Below are 17,858 nucleotides of genomic sequence, written 5' to 3' on the forward strand. Positions count from 1 at the left end.
ATTCGGATCTGCACTCCCGCTTGAAGACTAAAAACAGCAGAAAATTATACGTGATTCTACAAATCTAAGCAAGGTTTTAATTGCAGTGACTAAAACAAAATGCACTCTGTTTTCCCAAAATGTCTGTGACAGAACAGAGTCCATAAACCTTCCGACCCACCAAGTACATCCCATTTGAAAAAAACAAAACCGCTTTACAACCCGCGCCCATTTGTATTTGATTTTAGATTTGAAAATTAAATACAAAACCTACAAACAACTTATTCATAGAATGTTTTGAAGGGACAATGAAGAGTACCAGGATGGTAGTAGGAGCCTGCATTAGAGTACATATGTCCTCCTTCAGCCAAACTCTACTGCGGTTAGTTGGGTCGTTCCACGATTCCTCTCGGACAATTCGTCTACCCATATCTCTTATCTGCTCATGCATAGAAAATTCACAGAAGTACTCACCCGTGTGCTCCTCTTCATCTGCATCATCATCTACGGCCTCAATATATCTGCGCTCATGCACTACAATGAGTGCCTTCTCTTCAAGAGTTTTAAGGCTTGTAAACACAGAATCGCACCCAAAAGCACTCCAGAATCTAACATAAAAATCGGTACTGAAAACCCTATTCTGAATGAAGTCGCTACTCTTAATTTCAACGAAGAAGCAAGCTATATCTAAGAAGATGTGTTGCTCTACAGGGGATAGATTATCGTAACTAATTTTGAGAGTTTTAAAGACAGAATCGTGGCCGACGGTTTCGAGTTTGTGTAGGACTTCAGGCCAATACCTAGTCTTGTCTCTATTGTAGAGGTCTGTGCCTATAATCTCCAAGGACAGAGGAAGACCCGAACAAATTTTCACAATTCTCTCCGTCATATTTTCATAACCTCTCTCCGGCTGCTCTCTGCGAAAGGCATGCCAACTGAATAAATCTACAGCTTCGGCAAGCTCAAGTCCTCTCATGGGGTAAATCACATCAACTTGCCGCACCTCCAAGACACGCTTATTCTGGGTCGTAATGATGATTCTGGTACCTTTTCCAAACCAGTCACCCATCAGAGCATCCAACTGTCGCTCATTGTCAACATCATCCAAGATCACCAGTGCTTTTAAGGAAGCCAAACGATTCCTCATCAGAATCTTTCCATGATCTATATCATTCATCTTTATCTTAGTTTTCAAGAGATCCTTGAGGATCTGCTGCTGCAATTTTATAAGACCATGGAGGGAGTCCTCACGTTTTATATTAGATACAAAAGACGAAGCTTCAAACAGGTGACGGATTTCGTTGTGCAGGGATTTTGACAGGTTCGTTATACCCAAACCCGGCATGCCCCAAATACCGAAGGTCAGACTACTAATTGTGTCATCGCCCAATTTCAGCAACTGTATCACTTCCTCAGATCGAGGAATGAGTCCCACAGGGTGTTCGGCCACCGCTCGCATTCCGAAATCCAATGACTGAAGAACGTCCTTCACCACTTGATCCACAAGCTTCCCTTCGTACCTGCGACATTCCAGAACACATGATATTTTTATTTCTTAGATGCCTATGATTAAAAATACAACACATAGATGAAAAACGAGAAGTACCCGGCGGAAGTTTCCTGGAGAGACCAGCCAGATAAAGAAGAGACTTTACGCAGCACATCTCTCCAGCCTTGGATCACATAAAATTGATTGCGATCTTGAGTCTGGTGTTTATTGAAAGCCTCAGCGTATGGACCTCCTACATGCCTGACATGTGACGGTTCCACGTTATAAAAAAGAGGTATCATAATATGGGAGCTTGTACTGGACTTGATTTCCCACATAAGTGAAACCTCCCTGAGGCACCATACAGAACTCGCATAATCAGGAGAAAAGATGGGTATATAGATGGTAGAGTTTTGAATGGCCTGCTGCAGACTCTTTCCAATATTTTCACCCTTTTCCAACTTCTCACTGTCTATAAAGACATTCAATCCTGCAGAGGAGAGAGATCGGTGAAGATGATCGACCAAGGTTTTTCTCACATCGGTACCCCGAAAACTCAAGAAAACGTCGTATATTTTTCTCTCACGAATAGGCAAGTGCCATGACTGAGGTTTGTAAGGGCTGAAGTTCTCCATTTGCAGCACTCGAATGATGAAAGCAATAAGCAAGAAGCTTGCTTATAGCTGGGCAGCCAGACATACCAATAAAAAGTGAGTAGAAAGGAAATATCGTACGAAATCAGAACGAAGTAGCAGAGGAAGAGCGCGAAAGTTAAAAAAAGATCTTCTAGATAAACTTGAACTATTCCTATGTCTTCGTGTAATTGTGTGATTGGATATTTGTCTCCCACATCCAGGAAGAATTCTAGCAATGAGAGTTTGAACGATTCAGTTTATTCATTTTATATTTAAACTAGCAATCAATGGGTACGCCGAAAAGGTATGGTGGGTCAATTTGATATGTTTTTTTTTTTTTTGGGCATACATTTGTGTAATACATGGGATCAATGCAAAAGTGATAGCTTCAAATCAGCTTTGTATTCACTTCGAGGGATTTAAACATGATTTAAATAAAACATTTGGATTAGGAAGATAGTCGGGCTTAATTGCCAACAAGATCATGTTACCCTCTAAATTAGGAAGATAAGAAGGCTCCATCTCCCATATTATGTTTCCAATAGGGAGTGGAGATACATGGATGAAAATAAATAGAGTTAGAGGGAGGGAAGAGTGTGAGAGAGATGGGTAAGGAGATAGAGATAGAGATAGAGATAGAGATGAATATGGAGATAAAGATGAAGATCGAGAGGAGAGGGAGAGATGAGAGAGAGAGAGTGGGATACATATATATGAGAAAAATAATATAGAGAGGGAGAGATAGAAAAAGAAATAGATATAGAGGTATAGGAAGATCCTGGAGATGTACATATATAGACATAGCGGGAGACATTTATAGATATAGAGGGGGGAAAGGAAGATAGAGTGAGAGAGGCAGAGGGAGACAAATAGATAAAGATATAGAGAGATGAGGAGGGAGAGATAAATATGGAGAGATAGAGATGGGGAGATAAAGAGGAAAATATAAATATATACAGAGGATGAGGGAGAGGGAGAGATAGAGATAAATTATATGGTTAAATATAGAGATAGAGAGATATAGATTGTAGCATCGTAAAATTGCGACACTTGCAATTTCGACTGCATTTGGGTCTTCACGATGGCGGCGTAACGTTGAACTTGAATGGAGACCCTGAAACCTGTTTGCGACATCAAAAACTGCATCTTTCTGCACCTTGGCCTGATCCTCCTTGCACCCTGCTGTCCCGGGAGGTGGGACCATGGCGCCTAGCGCCCTGGTCCCTGGCCCTATTTTGGGCCCGATCTCTTGTTGGGCATCGGGTCTTCAAGTTTGCAATTTGGAAAATAATGCTCCTAGGTCGACCTAAGATCGAAAAAATCAGTCTCCTAACCCTAATTGACAAGTATATAAACTACATTTCCCCTCCCAGAAAAAGGAGGAGGAAAAACATATATGTGCAAGAGGCGAAAGCGAGAGGCAAACATTCAAACATTCAAACATTCAAACATTCAAACATTCAAGCAATTGAGCATTCTAGGTCTCCATTCAAGGCTAGGTGTTGCATTCAAGACAAGGATTCAACCATTGAAGAGGAGATCACCTACAACACACAACATCATTACACCTTCACATGTAAGAATACAAACATTCTTACAACAAGGTATCAGTACTTGATTACATTACAAACATTTACATTTACAGCATTCTCATTTCTTGGTTAATTCCAAAACCGGGGTTTGACCTGAAGGCAAACCCCTAATCCCTAACCCCCCAATCGTCCTCTCTTTTCTGTGTGTAGGTTGCAAGTACGTAGCTGTAATTGAAGATCTGGAATCCTTGTGCAGAGACGAACATATCCCCTTTCGTTTTGTGGATTTTTCGGAGGACCGTGTGCACTCCGAGCGCCATCGTCCCGTCAACTTTCGCTCAAACTTGCAGGACAACATCATCTCAACATTTTACTACTAATTTCAGGTCCGTAGCTTCATCCCGTGTCCCTATCTCTGTCTACAAGCAAATCTTTCCTACTTTTACATACACTCCTAGTTCAATCCTTCTATCTACATTCTTTACAACAGAGGGTATCCTTGCTGTCTCAACCCTTGAAACTCATTTAGAATTCAATCTTGCATTGTGTGGGATTGGATCTTGTGAGTTTCAACCCCTCTTTTGAATGTAAAGTCTCTCCTAAGTGAAAACTGTCAATCCTAGTGACCTCCTTTCTCTCTCCTTGGAGTGGGGGAACACCTAGGGTTCGATTTTCCGTTTTACATTTTGGTGAACCCGATGTGAACATCCTAATTCTGATTATTCATGCTTAGATCTGAAAAAAATTTGCTTCCTTAATTACATTTCCATGTTTGATGTTTTGCAAATTTTAGAGGTTAATTGCATAAAAACCCTAAATTGAGCTTGTGAAATGTTTAATTGTTAATGCTTGTTTCAGATCTACCCTTTTATTGCAAATTGTCAATTCATATTTGTGCTTTAATTCTGAAAATTAGGTGGTTAAGTGTCAAAACCCTAATTTTTAAAACCCTCTTGATTCAACCTTTGACCGATGATTTCACTGATCAGAACACCTCCAAATCGGCTGTAACTTTGGATTCCGCAACAAAATCATAATATCTCTCATCCCTGAAAATTTTGAAAAAAGTTGCGAGGACCGTGTGCACCCCGAGCGCCATTGTCCCCGACATTTTTTCTGAAATTTCGAGAGCTAGATCTTATTGTATTTTTTTGCTAGAATCCAAAATCTTGGCCGATTTCATCAATTCTAACACTTTCAAAATTAAAGTCAAAGTTGGTCTAGTGATTGCTTGGATTAAGGCTTATAATCATTCAAAAAATTGTTGAAATTGAAATTTCGTGTCAAAATTGTGTTTCTTACTGTCCTAAATCTGAAAAGTGTGTTGGCATTCATTCAAAGTTTCAGTGCTTTATTCAAGTTTTTGCAGTTTGTGACTTTTGAAATTAAATGTTTAATTGCAACAACTTTGATTTCCGCTTTCAAAATTGAATTTTGCATGAAATTGAGTCAATTTTTAAATTTCAAAGCTTGCATTGCTTTTAGTATTCCCTCTAAAATCATAAAACTCAAAATTTCAGTTTCCCTCTCTTTTTCAAAATTCAAATTTTGCATTTTTCAAACAATCTTGGTAGGGTTCAATTTTGAGATTGCAATTTTAATTTGGCCTATCTACAGATCGTAAAATCACTCAATTTTTTCAGATTAGCTTTAAAATCATCATAACCTTCATCCCTGAAAATTTCGAAAAAAGTTGCGAGGATCGTGTGCACTCCGTTCGCCACGGTCCCCGACATTTTTTTCGAAATTTCGGGAGATTGTCATGATTGCATTTAACAGCTTAAATCTAGGAGATTGGCTGATTTTATTAAAATTTTCTACCTCTAAATTCAAAAATAAATTCAAAATTTAAGATTTCAATTTTCAAGATAACAATTAAAATTAAGAGCTACCCCCCTTGGCCCTAATTTTCAATTGTGCCTACCTTTCTTGGAAGTTGTGTTTCCCTCTTCTTTCACAAAGTTCAAATTGGATAATCATTATCTCATTGTTCAATTTTGCCAACTTTATTTTCAAAATTCAAAATCTTCTCTCTCTCTCTAGTGCATGAGTTTTACAACAATAAGCCCTACTTACACTATTCCCATTAGACGAAGCCTTAGAATTAAGTCTTTCCAAGGTTTAATTACCGAGGAGATGGAACCTAATTTGAATGGCCTTTTTAACGAGGACATGGGTAATTCCTCTAATCCTCTTAATGATGAAGAAGCTCTCCATGAGGTTTCTGCAGAACAACTTTCAAAATTGGGTAACCAATTTGATGATTTTCAGCAATGGATGTCTCAAGAATACCCCGATAGTCAAGCTCTTTCATTAATTGAGGGTCTAAAACGTATGGTTCAAAGTGATAAGAATGGAATTGATATTTTGCGTAGTATTGTACACATTGTGGATTCGAATGTGATGCCTATGAAGAGTTGTGCCGAAACTTTAGGTTATACACAACCTCCTACTCAAGTCAATCATTTTATTCCTTTAACAACTTCTATTGCTAGTATACCTACTTTTACATGAAACATAATGACTACTTCAATACAAAACATTCCACCTATGATCACCAGTCATGGGGGCAATCCTTCTTCTTCAATCAACCCTCTTCCTTCATTCAATCTGACTTCTTCATTCATTCCTTCAATGAGTGTCCCTATTACATCTCCACAAATGAACATGACGCAAGGGGGCAATTCATTCAACCATTCCATTCCTCCTTGTAGTGCTCCTTTTTTCCAATCATCTCCTATGACTAACTATCATAGTGTCCCGCCACCTTACTCTTAATCAACACCTTCTTTCAATAACATAATACCTCCATCACAATCTAACATGTCTAATATGAACTCTTCGACTGAAGCGACTATTAACAATCTTGCACAAACTGTCTCTTCATTACAGCAACAAATTGCCTTTATGAATCGGTCTAAGTTTAGTGTGCCCACATTTGATGTTGCGAGCCCACTTTCTCTTGACATTGTTCGAGCTATCCCCCCCAAGCATGTTGAAATCCCGCAGTTGGAGCTTTATAATGGTAAAGGTGATCCTCTAACACATGTTAAGACCTTTCAAACAATATGTACCGATTTTGCTCATGACCAAAGGTTGCTTGCAAAACTGTTTACTAGAACATTAAGAGATAAGGCTCTACAATGGTATTGCTTGTTGCCTTCCTATTCTATTACTTCTTTCCAACAACTTGCAAATGCTTTTATTCAACAATTTCAAAACAATATAAGTCCTAAAGTTACTTTGATTGATTTAATGCATTGTAAACAAGGTGTTAAAGAAAAAGTGACTGATTTCATTGGTAGATATAAGCATTTGTGTGCTCAAATTTCTTTTCCAGTACCTGACAATGATATTCAAAGAATCTTTATTTCTAATTTACAAAAAGATATTAGAGAAAAGCTTCTGTTTTCTGAGTTTACTTCTTTCCAACAGTTGTGTGCAACTCTTCACAATTATCAACTGATTGTGAGTCAAATGGAACAAGCAAATCCTATGGCTCCAAGTGATAAGGGTGATAGTAGTCAACAACCATTTGGGAAGTTTAAACCGAACAGAGGGTTCATTAAGTTCAATGAAAACATCACCAACAACAATGTGAATGCAGCATCAGGTGTGCCTCCTATTTCTAAGTTTTTCAAGAAAGAAAGAGAGTTTACTCCTTTGAATGAATCATTGCATAGTATTATGAATAAGTTATTGGAACAAAATGTGCTTACTCTCCCTCCTATAAAGCAAATAGATCCTGCAAAGATTAATTCACCCTATTTTGATAACAAATCTTTTTGTCAATTTCATCGTCAACCTGGGCATGATACTGAAAAATGTTTTGCTTTAAAGGGTAAAATTCAAGATTTGATTGATAATAATACTATCTCTGTTTCTGGTGTGAATGATAAAGGCAACACATATGTAGCTCTTCCTAACCAAAATCTTAAGATTTTTACTGATCCATTACCTTCTCATACCTCTAATGTGATTGAGACTAATGATTCCTCTTTCTCACCTGATGGTCTTGTGTCTATGACTCCGAATGTGATTAACTTTGTAGAGCAGCAGAAAATCCCTAAAGAACCTTCCATCACATTTGATTCCAGTGAAACTATCAGGGCACCTGATGGTCCTTTATATATAGTTGCAAAAGTCAAGAATACACCTTGTCGTGGAGTGCTTATTGATCCTTCTTGCATGGTTAATGTCATTATTGAAGAATTTCTTTTTACTTTGCAATTGAATCAAGTGATCTATGACAAAACAAATGTGGTTGTGAAATTATTTGATGCATTTTCTTCTCCTGCAATTGGTTCTATTACATTACCTATTGAGGTCCATAACAAATCCCTTGATGTGAGCTTTGCTATTATTCCATCATCTGAACAATTTCGTGTGAAGCTAGGCTATCCTTGGCTATCTTCCATGAAAGCTATTGCTTCTCCTATTCACAAGTGTTTGAAATTTCCCCATAATGGTGAAGTTGTTACTGTCAATCATAATCTCTTTAAACAAGCTGAAAGAACTTCTAGCGTTCCTATTGATTATTTTTGGCCTAAACAATTCCAATCTCTTCCACCGCGAAGTGATCATATTTTCAAATCTTATCAAAAGTGGAAAAAAGATATGATCCTATCTCTAAGTGAACCTCGAACACCCAAACTTGATATTCCTATCGTTCTTGAGAAGGAAGTTCTTCCTTTGAAAGATAAAACTAATGTCTTTCCTCAAGAAGATTTCCAACCCATTCCTATGGATGTGACTATGTCTATGTCTAATAAACTTTCTAAAAGTAGACCTATACCTCCTTGTCATGATGGACTTGGTCTCCTTCCTAAACCAAATATTCCTCCTTTATATGGAGTAGTTCCTCCTCCTTCCTCTTATAAAGAGAAGAGACCTTCCTCTTCTCCTATTATCCAACCCAAGAGACCACAACCTAAACACCCAAGTGATAAGGATGAGAACATTCCTCCTCCTCAATCTTTTCAACTTCCTACTAAGACTAGACGAAATCATTCTGTGCGTGAACGCCGATGAAAGCATCGTCTTAGAGCTCGTGCAACTGCTTCTCAAACTTTGCAATCCCCAAAAACACCTTCAGCTAGTATTATTCCATTTTCTCCTCAGCCGAAAATTGAGCCAAAATCTCCCAAGCATAAGATGCATGATGGTTTTGATCATGTGCGAGTTAAAGATCCTATTTTTATAAATCTTGATGATGATATAGATGAAAATGTTATTCATGATGAAAATGTTACTTCTCTTCCTTTTGATAGTGAATATGAATATGTTGATATTGATAACCATTTATCTAACGAATTTTCTAAAGCACTTATCTTAGCTCCTAGACAAGAACAACGTGGCTTGGAACATGAACATAGCCCTTGTTTGGATCTTGTGATAGCTCCATCTGCTGTGTTGGATGTTCCTCCTCTAGCGTGTTTCCTGCCTTCCTGAAATATTGATCAGCAAGATTGGGGGGTGGATGACGTGCTAGACTAGTTCATTAGCATAGCAGACTCTCTCCTCCTCTCTTCATATCTTTTGTTACTTCTTCTATGTGTTATTCTCATTCTTCTATTTGTTGTCCTTAGTGTTGTCTACTTGAGGACGATGCAAAACATTGAGATCTCTTTTGGTCTCTCTCATGTTGACTCAAAAGACACATGTGTTCCCTTCTTCTAGGTGACCTTCCTTGATTGGGGAATGAAGAACAATTATGCATACATACATATGATATACATGAATTATCATACAACATACTGACCCCAAGGAAAGCAAAGTCACCTCGTGATTTGTGTTTTGTGTCTATTATCCTTGGGTTTATCTCACACTTGGGGGCTAAATCTTTGTGATAACATGCTCCTTTCCCTTCTCATTTCTTATGTGTATCACTACCTTAAAGCAATCACCCCCGATGAGGCATGTGCGATTGCTTTAACGTAGGGGGCATACACTCTGTTCATATCTCTTCAAGATTCTTGAAATTTTTTTGGCGAACTTAGCTTTGCCTTGAAAATTTTTGGTATTTTTCTTGAATGACTCATAGTGAGGGAACCTTACTATTGACAGTCACAGTTCTCCCTCGCGATCTTCCCTTTTACTTTGTCAATCGAAGTCGTAAGATTCTTAGTCCACTGGGGGCTTGGTGTATCTTGCCTCCTTGACGTGGTGAAAGTCTTTCAATGTTGTTTCCTTGTACTTTACCGGAAGTATGGGCGTACGCTTATACTCCCGCTAAAGTGTGGGCTAAATGTAGCATCATAAAATTGCAACACTTGCAATTTCGACTGCATTTGGGTCTTCATGATGGCGGCGCAATGTTGAACCTGAATGGAGACCCCGAAACCTGTTTGCGACATCAAAAACTGCATCTTTCTGCACCTTGGCCCAATCCTCCTTGCACCCTGCTGTCCTGGGAGGTGGGACCATGGCGCCTAGCCTTGGTCCCTCAGGACCATGGCACCCAACGCCCTAGTCCCTGGCCCTATTTTGGGCCCGATCTCTTGTTGGGCATCGGGTCTTCAAGTTTGCAATTTGGAAAATAATGCTCCTAGGTCGGCCCAAGGTCAGAAATATTAGTCTCCTAACCCTAATTGACAAGTATATAAACTACATTTCCCCTCGCAGAAAAAAGGAGGAGGAAAAACATATATGTGCAAGAGGCGGAAGCGAGAGGCAAACATTAAAACATTAAAACATTCAAACATTCAAACATTCAAGTATTCCTTCAAGCAATTGAGCATTCTAGGTCTCCATTCAAGGCTAGGTGTTGCATTCAAGACAAGGATTCAACCATTGAAGAGGAGATCACCTGAAACACACAACATAATTACACCTTCGCATGTAAGAATACAAACATTCTTACAACAAGGTATCAGTAGTTGATTACATTACAAACATTTACATTTACAACATTCTCATTTCTTGGTTAATTCCAAAATTGGGGTTTGACCTGAAGGCAAACCCCTAATCCCTAACCCCCCAATCGTCCTCTCTTTTCTATGTGTAGGTTGCAGGTATGCGGCTGTAATTGAAGATCTGGAATCCTTGTGCAGAGACGAACAGATCCCCTTTCATTTCGTGGATTTTTCGGAGGACCGTGTGCACTCCAGGAGCCATCGTCCCGTCAACTTTCGCTCAAACTTGCAGGACAGCATCGTCTCAACATTTTACTACTAATTTCAGGTCCGTAGCTTCATCTCGTGTCCTTATCTCCGTCTACAAGCGAATCTTTCCTACTTTTACATACACTCCTAGTTCAATCCTTCTATCTACATTCTTTACAAAAGAGGGTATCCTTGTTGTCTCAACCCTTGAAACTCATTTAGAATTCAATCTTGTATTGTGTGGGATTGGATCTTGTGAGTTTCAACCCCTCTTTTGAATGTAAAGTCTCTCCTAAGTGAAAACCGTCAATCCTAGTGACCTCCTTTCTCTCTCCTTGGAGTGGGGGAACACCTAGGGTTCGATTTTCCACTTTACATAGATATAAGGAGAAATCGAGAGGGTGAGAGACATGGAGACTAAAAAGTAAAGAGAAGTAGAGGAGGGATAGAGGAGATAGAGAGATATAGATATAAGGAGAAATAGAGAGGGTGAGAGACATGGAGACTAAAAAGTAAAGAGAAGTAGAGGAGGGATAGAGGGTAGGGAAGGAGTGAGGAAGAGAGATATGTGGGGATATAAAGAGATGTGAGAGATCGAGGGATAGAAAGGGAAAAAGATAGGTAGAAGAGGGGGGAGAGAGGGGGGAAGAAAGGGATAACTAGCTCAAAATATAGAGGGAGAGGGAGAGGTGCTATAGAGAGATAAATCTAAATAGGGAAATAGATAGAAAGATAGTGAAATAGAGGTAGAGAAATATATTGATAGAAAGGGATAGAGAGAGGAGGGAGATGTAGATAAATAGAGAGATAAATATATAGAGAGACAAACACGAATATGGAGAGGGGAAAGATAGATAGAGACAGAGAGGGGAAAGATAGTTAGAGATACCTAGGGAGAATTAGGAAGTGTGTGTGTGTGTGTGTGTGTAAGAGCGAGAGAGATAAAAAAATAGACTTTGTGTGTGTTTGTAAGAGATAGGAGAAGAGAGAGAGGTAGAGAGGGAGATATAAATGGAGTTGGAGATAAAGGAGAGAGGGAGTGATATAAAAAGAGGGAGATAGAAATAGATAGAGAGGAACACAAAGAGAGACTGTGTGTGTTTGTAAGAGATGGGAGAAGAGAGAGAGATAGAGAGGAAGATATAAATGTAGTTGGAGATAAAGGAGAGTGGGAGTGATATAAAAAGAGGGAGATAGAAATAGATAGAGAGGAACACAAAGAGAGATAGGGCGATAGGGGGGTAGAGGTAGAGAGATATAGATAGAAACAAAGGAAGGATAAAGAAATAGAGAGATATGATTAGATATAGATAAAGAGAGGGGGGAGATATAGAGAGATAGAGATAGAGGCTCAACCAAAGTTAGATAGAAACAAGGCGGCAAAGACAAGTAATAGAGAGAAGTATATAGGGAGAGATAGAGAGGGAAAAGATAAGGAGATATGGAGAGAGGGATGGAGAGGGAGACAAATATATAAAAATAGAAAGAGAGAAAAGAAAGAGAAACTGTAGATAGATATAGAAAGGAGTGATAAGTATAGAGGAAGAGAGAGAGAGATGGGAATATAAAGAGGGAGGGATGAGGATAAAAAGGAGAGATGGAGGGATAGATCTAACTTGGGAAAGATAGTGGGGTGAGAGAGAGAAATATATAAAGAGTGAGAGATGGAAGGAGAGATGAATAGGGAGAGGGAGTTGAATGAAGATAGAAAGAGGGAGACAATGAGAGGGGAAGATGGGGAGATAGAAAGGTAAATATGTAGGAAGTGATAAATAAAGCATAAAAAGAGAAGTAGATAGATATAGAAAGGAGTGATAAGTATAGAGGGAGAGAGAGATAGGGATAGAAAGAGGGAGGGACGAGGATAAATAGGAGAGATGGAGGGATAGATCTAACTTGGGAAAGATAGAGGGGTGAGAGAGAGAAATATATAAAGAGTGAGAGATGGAAGGAGAGATGAATAGGGAGAGGGAGTTGAATGGACATAGAAAGAGGGAGATAATGAGAGGGGAAGTTGGGGATATAGAAAGGTAAATATGTAGGAAGTGATAAATAAACCGAGAGATAGAAAGTGGAATATAAAGAGAGAAAGAGAAATGGAGAGAGAGAGAGAGAGAGAGAGAGAGAGAGAGAGAGAGAGAGAGAGAGAGAGAGAGAGAGAGAGAGAGAGAGAGAGAGAGAGAGAGAGAGAGAGAGAATAATATGAGGTAAAGGATGTAATAGAGACAAGTAATCTAGAGGACGAGGGAAGGAGAAATAAGGAGTCTATGTGTTTGAGTGAGAAGGAGATATAAAAGTAGAAATAGGGAGGGAGAAACACAAAGTGTGTGTGTGAGTGATAGGTTAGGTGATAGAGATAGAAAGGGAGAGATGATAGTAGAGAAGTAGAGATATATAGAAAGTTTGAGTGATGATGAGAGAGGGGAAGAGAGGGAGAGGTAGAATAGAATGGAGATAGAAAGATAGAGACAATGAGAGGGGAGATGGGGAGATAGAAATGTAAAGATATAAAATGTTATAAATAGAGGGGGAGATGGAGAGAGGAATATAACTTTAGAGAGAGAGAGAGAGAGAGAGAGAGAGAGAGAGAGAGAGAGAGAGAGAGAGAGAGAGAGAGAGAGAGAGAGAGAGAGAGAGAGAGAGAGAGAGTCTTTCACTCTATAACTTTTAATTTAGATTTTGTAGTTCGAAATTTACTTTATTATAGAACTAAAAATTCAAAATATAATTATTATACTTTGATTAATATTTTAATAAGACAAATAATTATAAATTATTTTAATTCTAGTAACTTTTAATAATTATCATAGAAGATATAAATCAATAAAAAATCAAACTTAATTACAAATTTAAAATTTAAAATAAAATAAATAAATACAAAGTCAAAATATATGAGATTTCAAATAAAAATATTAAACTTGTTAAATTAATAAATAATAGAAAAGGGTAAAAGTAATTTTTAAATTTATTATAATTGAAATATCAATAACAATAGAGTAAAAATTTAAATAATTAAAGATTAAATTAATTCTAGAATAACTTTTAATTATTATGTATAATTTCATAAAAAGACATAGATCATTAAAACAAATTTCAAATTAAAATTAAAATTAAAAATTATAGTTAAAAACTAAATACAAAGCTATAGTATATTGAAATGTAAATATTAAAAAAATAACAATTTTAAAAATTAATAGTTAATACTTAAAATATTAAATTAATAAATAATTTAAAATAGATATTTTTATTGAAAACATACTATTTACATGTGTATTATATTAAATTATTAAATAATTTAAAATATATATTTTTATTGAAAACATACTATTTACATATGTATTAATTTTTTTTTAAAAAATCATTCAATATATATTTAAATTAATTTTTATATAAACATATTATAATATAATAATTAAAATAATTCAAAAAACACAAAAATATAATAATAATAATAATATAAAAATTGAATATACAATTGTTCATTATTTTTACTATATCTACATATACATAGTATGAGTAAAAACAAATTTATTAGATGTTTAAAAAAAAATTAAATGAAAAAGGTTAAGTTTTTGACTAAAAACGTCAGCCACATATATATTTAGGGAAGCGAGAAGAAAGTCGGTCACATGTGTGCAATACGCAATGGCTAAAGAGGAAATTAATATTTTTATGACATAGGTAGGGAAGTGGAAGTTGAAAGCGGATTAGTTTACAGCATACGTGAGCTTGGGCAATCAACAAAAATTAGATGACAACCGAAAACAGTACAGTACGCCTATCTGTACGTGTGAACAGTGAATGGTAGAAAAGAAAAATGGACGGCTCAGATGATTTCAATCATCTTGCTGAGCTACAGAGCAATTTTAACTGTAGATTTCTTATTACAGGCTGTGCATTTCATATGCCTTCGGCGTAATAAGAGATCAATATATTAATATCAATGTCAGAGGACAATTTGAACTAGAGTTCTTATGAAAAATCATAAATAGCAATAGTTGGTGGATGCATTTCCCAAAAATGTTGGTGGATGCATTTAAAGTTGCATGGGCTTTTGATCTTCACGTGGGTTGTATCTACTCATCTGTGTATCGGTCAGCCAAAAAAGGACAAAACATAAATAGCAATAATTATAGTTTTAATGGTATTGTTACTGAAAAGCTATGGCAATATAAAACCAGTACCTGGCTCGCTCTGCAAACAAGTTGATCTTTCCTTTTCTCGTTTATTGTTTCCATCTTCATACAAAGAATTTGCAGTCATCTCCATTCCGATTTGTGCATTGCTGGTGATTGTATGTACGGTTGAAAAAATGCATGCATCAAAATTGTTGAACTCACGACCAAAGTTCCTTATAAATACAGGTTTAAGAATGATTACAAATATAAAGGAGATGAATACAAGTTTTAGAATCCCTAGTATAAACTTTTAGATACTAGAAAAAGAGGGTGCTATGATCTGAACTTTAAATAAGCCTTTGAACATATAAATAAAAATTCTAAAGTAACAGTTTATGTGGAGTTGTGACAAACTTCTTGCTTTACAATTTCAAAACTCAAATCACCAACAACCGCTACAATTTAATACTAGATTGCAACAAGAACTTTAACTTTCTTCACATCAAACCTGCAAAATAAAACTTACATGCACGACCTTTCATTTGACCCCTTTCAGTATACAAAGCTCTTTCTCTTTAATTCTTTGTCCCCTGTCTCTGGTTAAACCCAATTGTTTGTGCTTAATGGGTTGATTCACCTCCCCTTCTCCCCTTATTGGTCTACTTCTAACCACAAACCCCTTTCTTTCTCTCAGACAGTGATCTCCCAATTCACTCACTATCTTGGGCTGATACCCTCCGCTCTTGGGAGCCGCACATGTTAACCTCGTACCCTGCTCTAAGACCGTGAGAATTTGCTAGTAGAGTATGCAGAATTTGGCTTGTGCCCGTCAATTCATTTGCTTGGAAGTTTCTTAATTCCATTTTGTGCGACTCTTGCAATCATTGCAATCTTCAGAGGCATTCTGCCAAACAATTCATGTACCTGAGTAAGATTCCACATTTGCATGTGTCTACCGGTGAGGTTGCAACTATAACAATACTCTACTGTTATCCTTTGATAGAAGTCCTTTTGGAAAAATCTTAGGCAAGGAGAATGCTGGGAAAGGTTATGGAATTGTTGTGCACTTTATTAATACTTCTACATATTGCATACATGTATACTAGAGCACTTGCAACTACTACATTTGATAAAAAAATCCATTTTCAACTGCACTTTGATGTATATCGATAACCTCTTCCAAAGCCTCTGTTTTAGCACAAGTTATTAAATATAGCATTGCTCAGGACAATTGCATTTGCTTAAAAGAGCTAAGGGTGTAAGAAGAGATAGGAATGATTCTTTGGAGAAGATTTTGGATCCTTATATGCGATCAAATGCATCAAATTTACAGAGAATTCACTAGATGATAATGCATGGTATGGAAGTTATCTCTGCAAAATAAAACAAGAAGACTTGATTGTCTTTCTTTTGCAAACTAAATTACTCTCTAAACACAACCTTTTTTCTTCTGTCTTTCTTTCCATCAAACAAAGGCTATCAAATGCTAAGGCAACAATGATACCTGGAATACATGCAGATGATGCTTGGAAGGCATGCAGTGTATATAAGATGTGGCAACAAAAGATGCGATCTCATACTTAAAGTTATTATATAATTTGACTTTATTCAAATTTCTTTTTTTTCACTTTATTCAAAATGTCATGTTACTCCAGTCTCTCCACTACGTGCTTTGGACTTATTTCCTTTTTAGTGCCTTCACACCAGGTAACAAATACTGTCTTCAAAAGCTTTTAACTTCCATTATATGGCAATCCTATTTTATCATATAACCAAATATTGCAATCACTCTTTTCTAATATAAAATTATATATAATCATAATTTAAAATATTATGTATAAATTAATTCATTATTTACAAGGAATTTAAGTTTTTATATAGGTGTTTTAGATAATATATTTTTGGTCAAATTTCTATTTATAAATTTTTTTATTGTAAGAATCGTTTATCTCAATCAACAATTCAATTCTAATCAAAATAATTTATAAAATTAAATACAAATTTGTTACAAACATTCAAATTATGAATCTTCTTTTAAAGTAGTAGTAGTTATAATTTAAGATTTGAAAGTTGAACTCCTACATATTTTTTTTTTTATTTCTTATTTTTAAATTTATTATCTTTGAAATTTAATAATTAATTTCTTAAAAAAGAAGACAATTTTTTTATGGTAATATCGTTTTTTAATATCTCCTATATAATTAAAGTAGTGATTTTATTTTCACTCCAAATTTTTACTTTCTATTGAAGATTACTTAGAAATTTATGATACCTATAGTATATAAAAATATGATAAAAAAATTAGTGAAGAGATAATAACTAAGAGAAGATAAGATCATTTGAAAGAACCTAACAAATATTCTTTGTGTTTTCTTTCAAATTTCATATTTCCTATTAAAATTTTTAAAAAATAAGAAAAGGAAAAAAATTCAAAAAGTAAGAAAAGCATCCATATAGAATCCACACTTTCAACTTTATAGATTTTTAACTAAGTAATCCAGATACATTAAAGATGGAAAGACAAACACTTCAAAGCTACCACTTCTTCTATTGCACTAGAGGACTTGAACTTTTGAGAGATATCAAAATGATGCTATGTTGAGTTAGTTTACACCTCCATGACTTTTTACAACCCCAACTGAAAATGCCTATAGGTAAATCCACAAAATCAATGCCTTCATTTAACAAATAAAAATATAATTATTTTAGAATGAAATAAAAAATTAATGGTATTGATAGTCATTGTATAGTCACTACTAATGAAATCATTCCCTAAAATTGCATATTTGATAATCATTTAGGAACAAAAGATTTACTAATAGTTGAGAGTCAAGTTGGAGATGTTTTCTCTCTATTCCCCAAGTGTCTCTACTAGTGAAATCATTCTCTAAAATTGCATCTTTGATAATCATTTAGGAACAAGATATTTGCTAATAGTTGAGAGTCGAGATGTATTCTCTCTTTTCCCCAAGTTGACAAATTCTTTGACACATATATTTATG

At 36.1% G+C, this 17,858-nt stretch overlaps 1 protein-coding gene across 4 annotated transcripts in view; it reads right to left on the reverse strand.

Annotated features, from left to right (window-relative positions):
- LOC131040753 (disease resistance protein Roq1) overlaps positions 1–17,858 on the reverse strand; it is a 90,887-nt gene that overhangs the window by 14,738 nt on the left and 58,291 nt on the right. For 2 of the 4 annotated variants that reach the window (XM_057973707.2, XM_057973709.2), the window contains exons 1-2: positions 1,586–2,173; positions 299–1,499 (exon numbers count right to left, since the gene is read on the reverse strand). In XM_057973707.2, the coding sequence (XP_057829690.2) occupies positions 299–1,499; positions 1,586–2,103 (1,719 nt within the window). In that variant the 5' untranslated portion in view covers positions 2,104–2,173. Of the gene's footprint in view, positions 1–298; positions 1,500–1,585; positions 2,174–17,858 lie in introns of those variants that run through there. The other 2 variants (XM_057973708.2, XM_059221606.1) reach the window with 2 other exon arrangements.

This window comes from Cryptomeria japonica, chromosome 5, assembly GCF_030272615.1.
Source record: "Cryptomeria japonica chromosome 5, Sugi_1.0, whole genome shotgun sequence".
Lineage (NCBI taxonomy): Eukaryota > Viridiplantae > Streptophyta > Pinopsida > Cupressales > Cupressaceae > Cryptomeria > Cryptomeria japonica.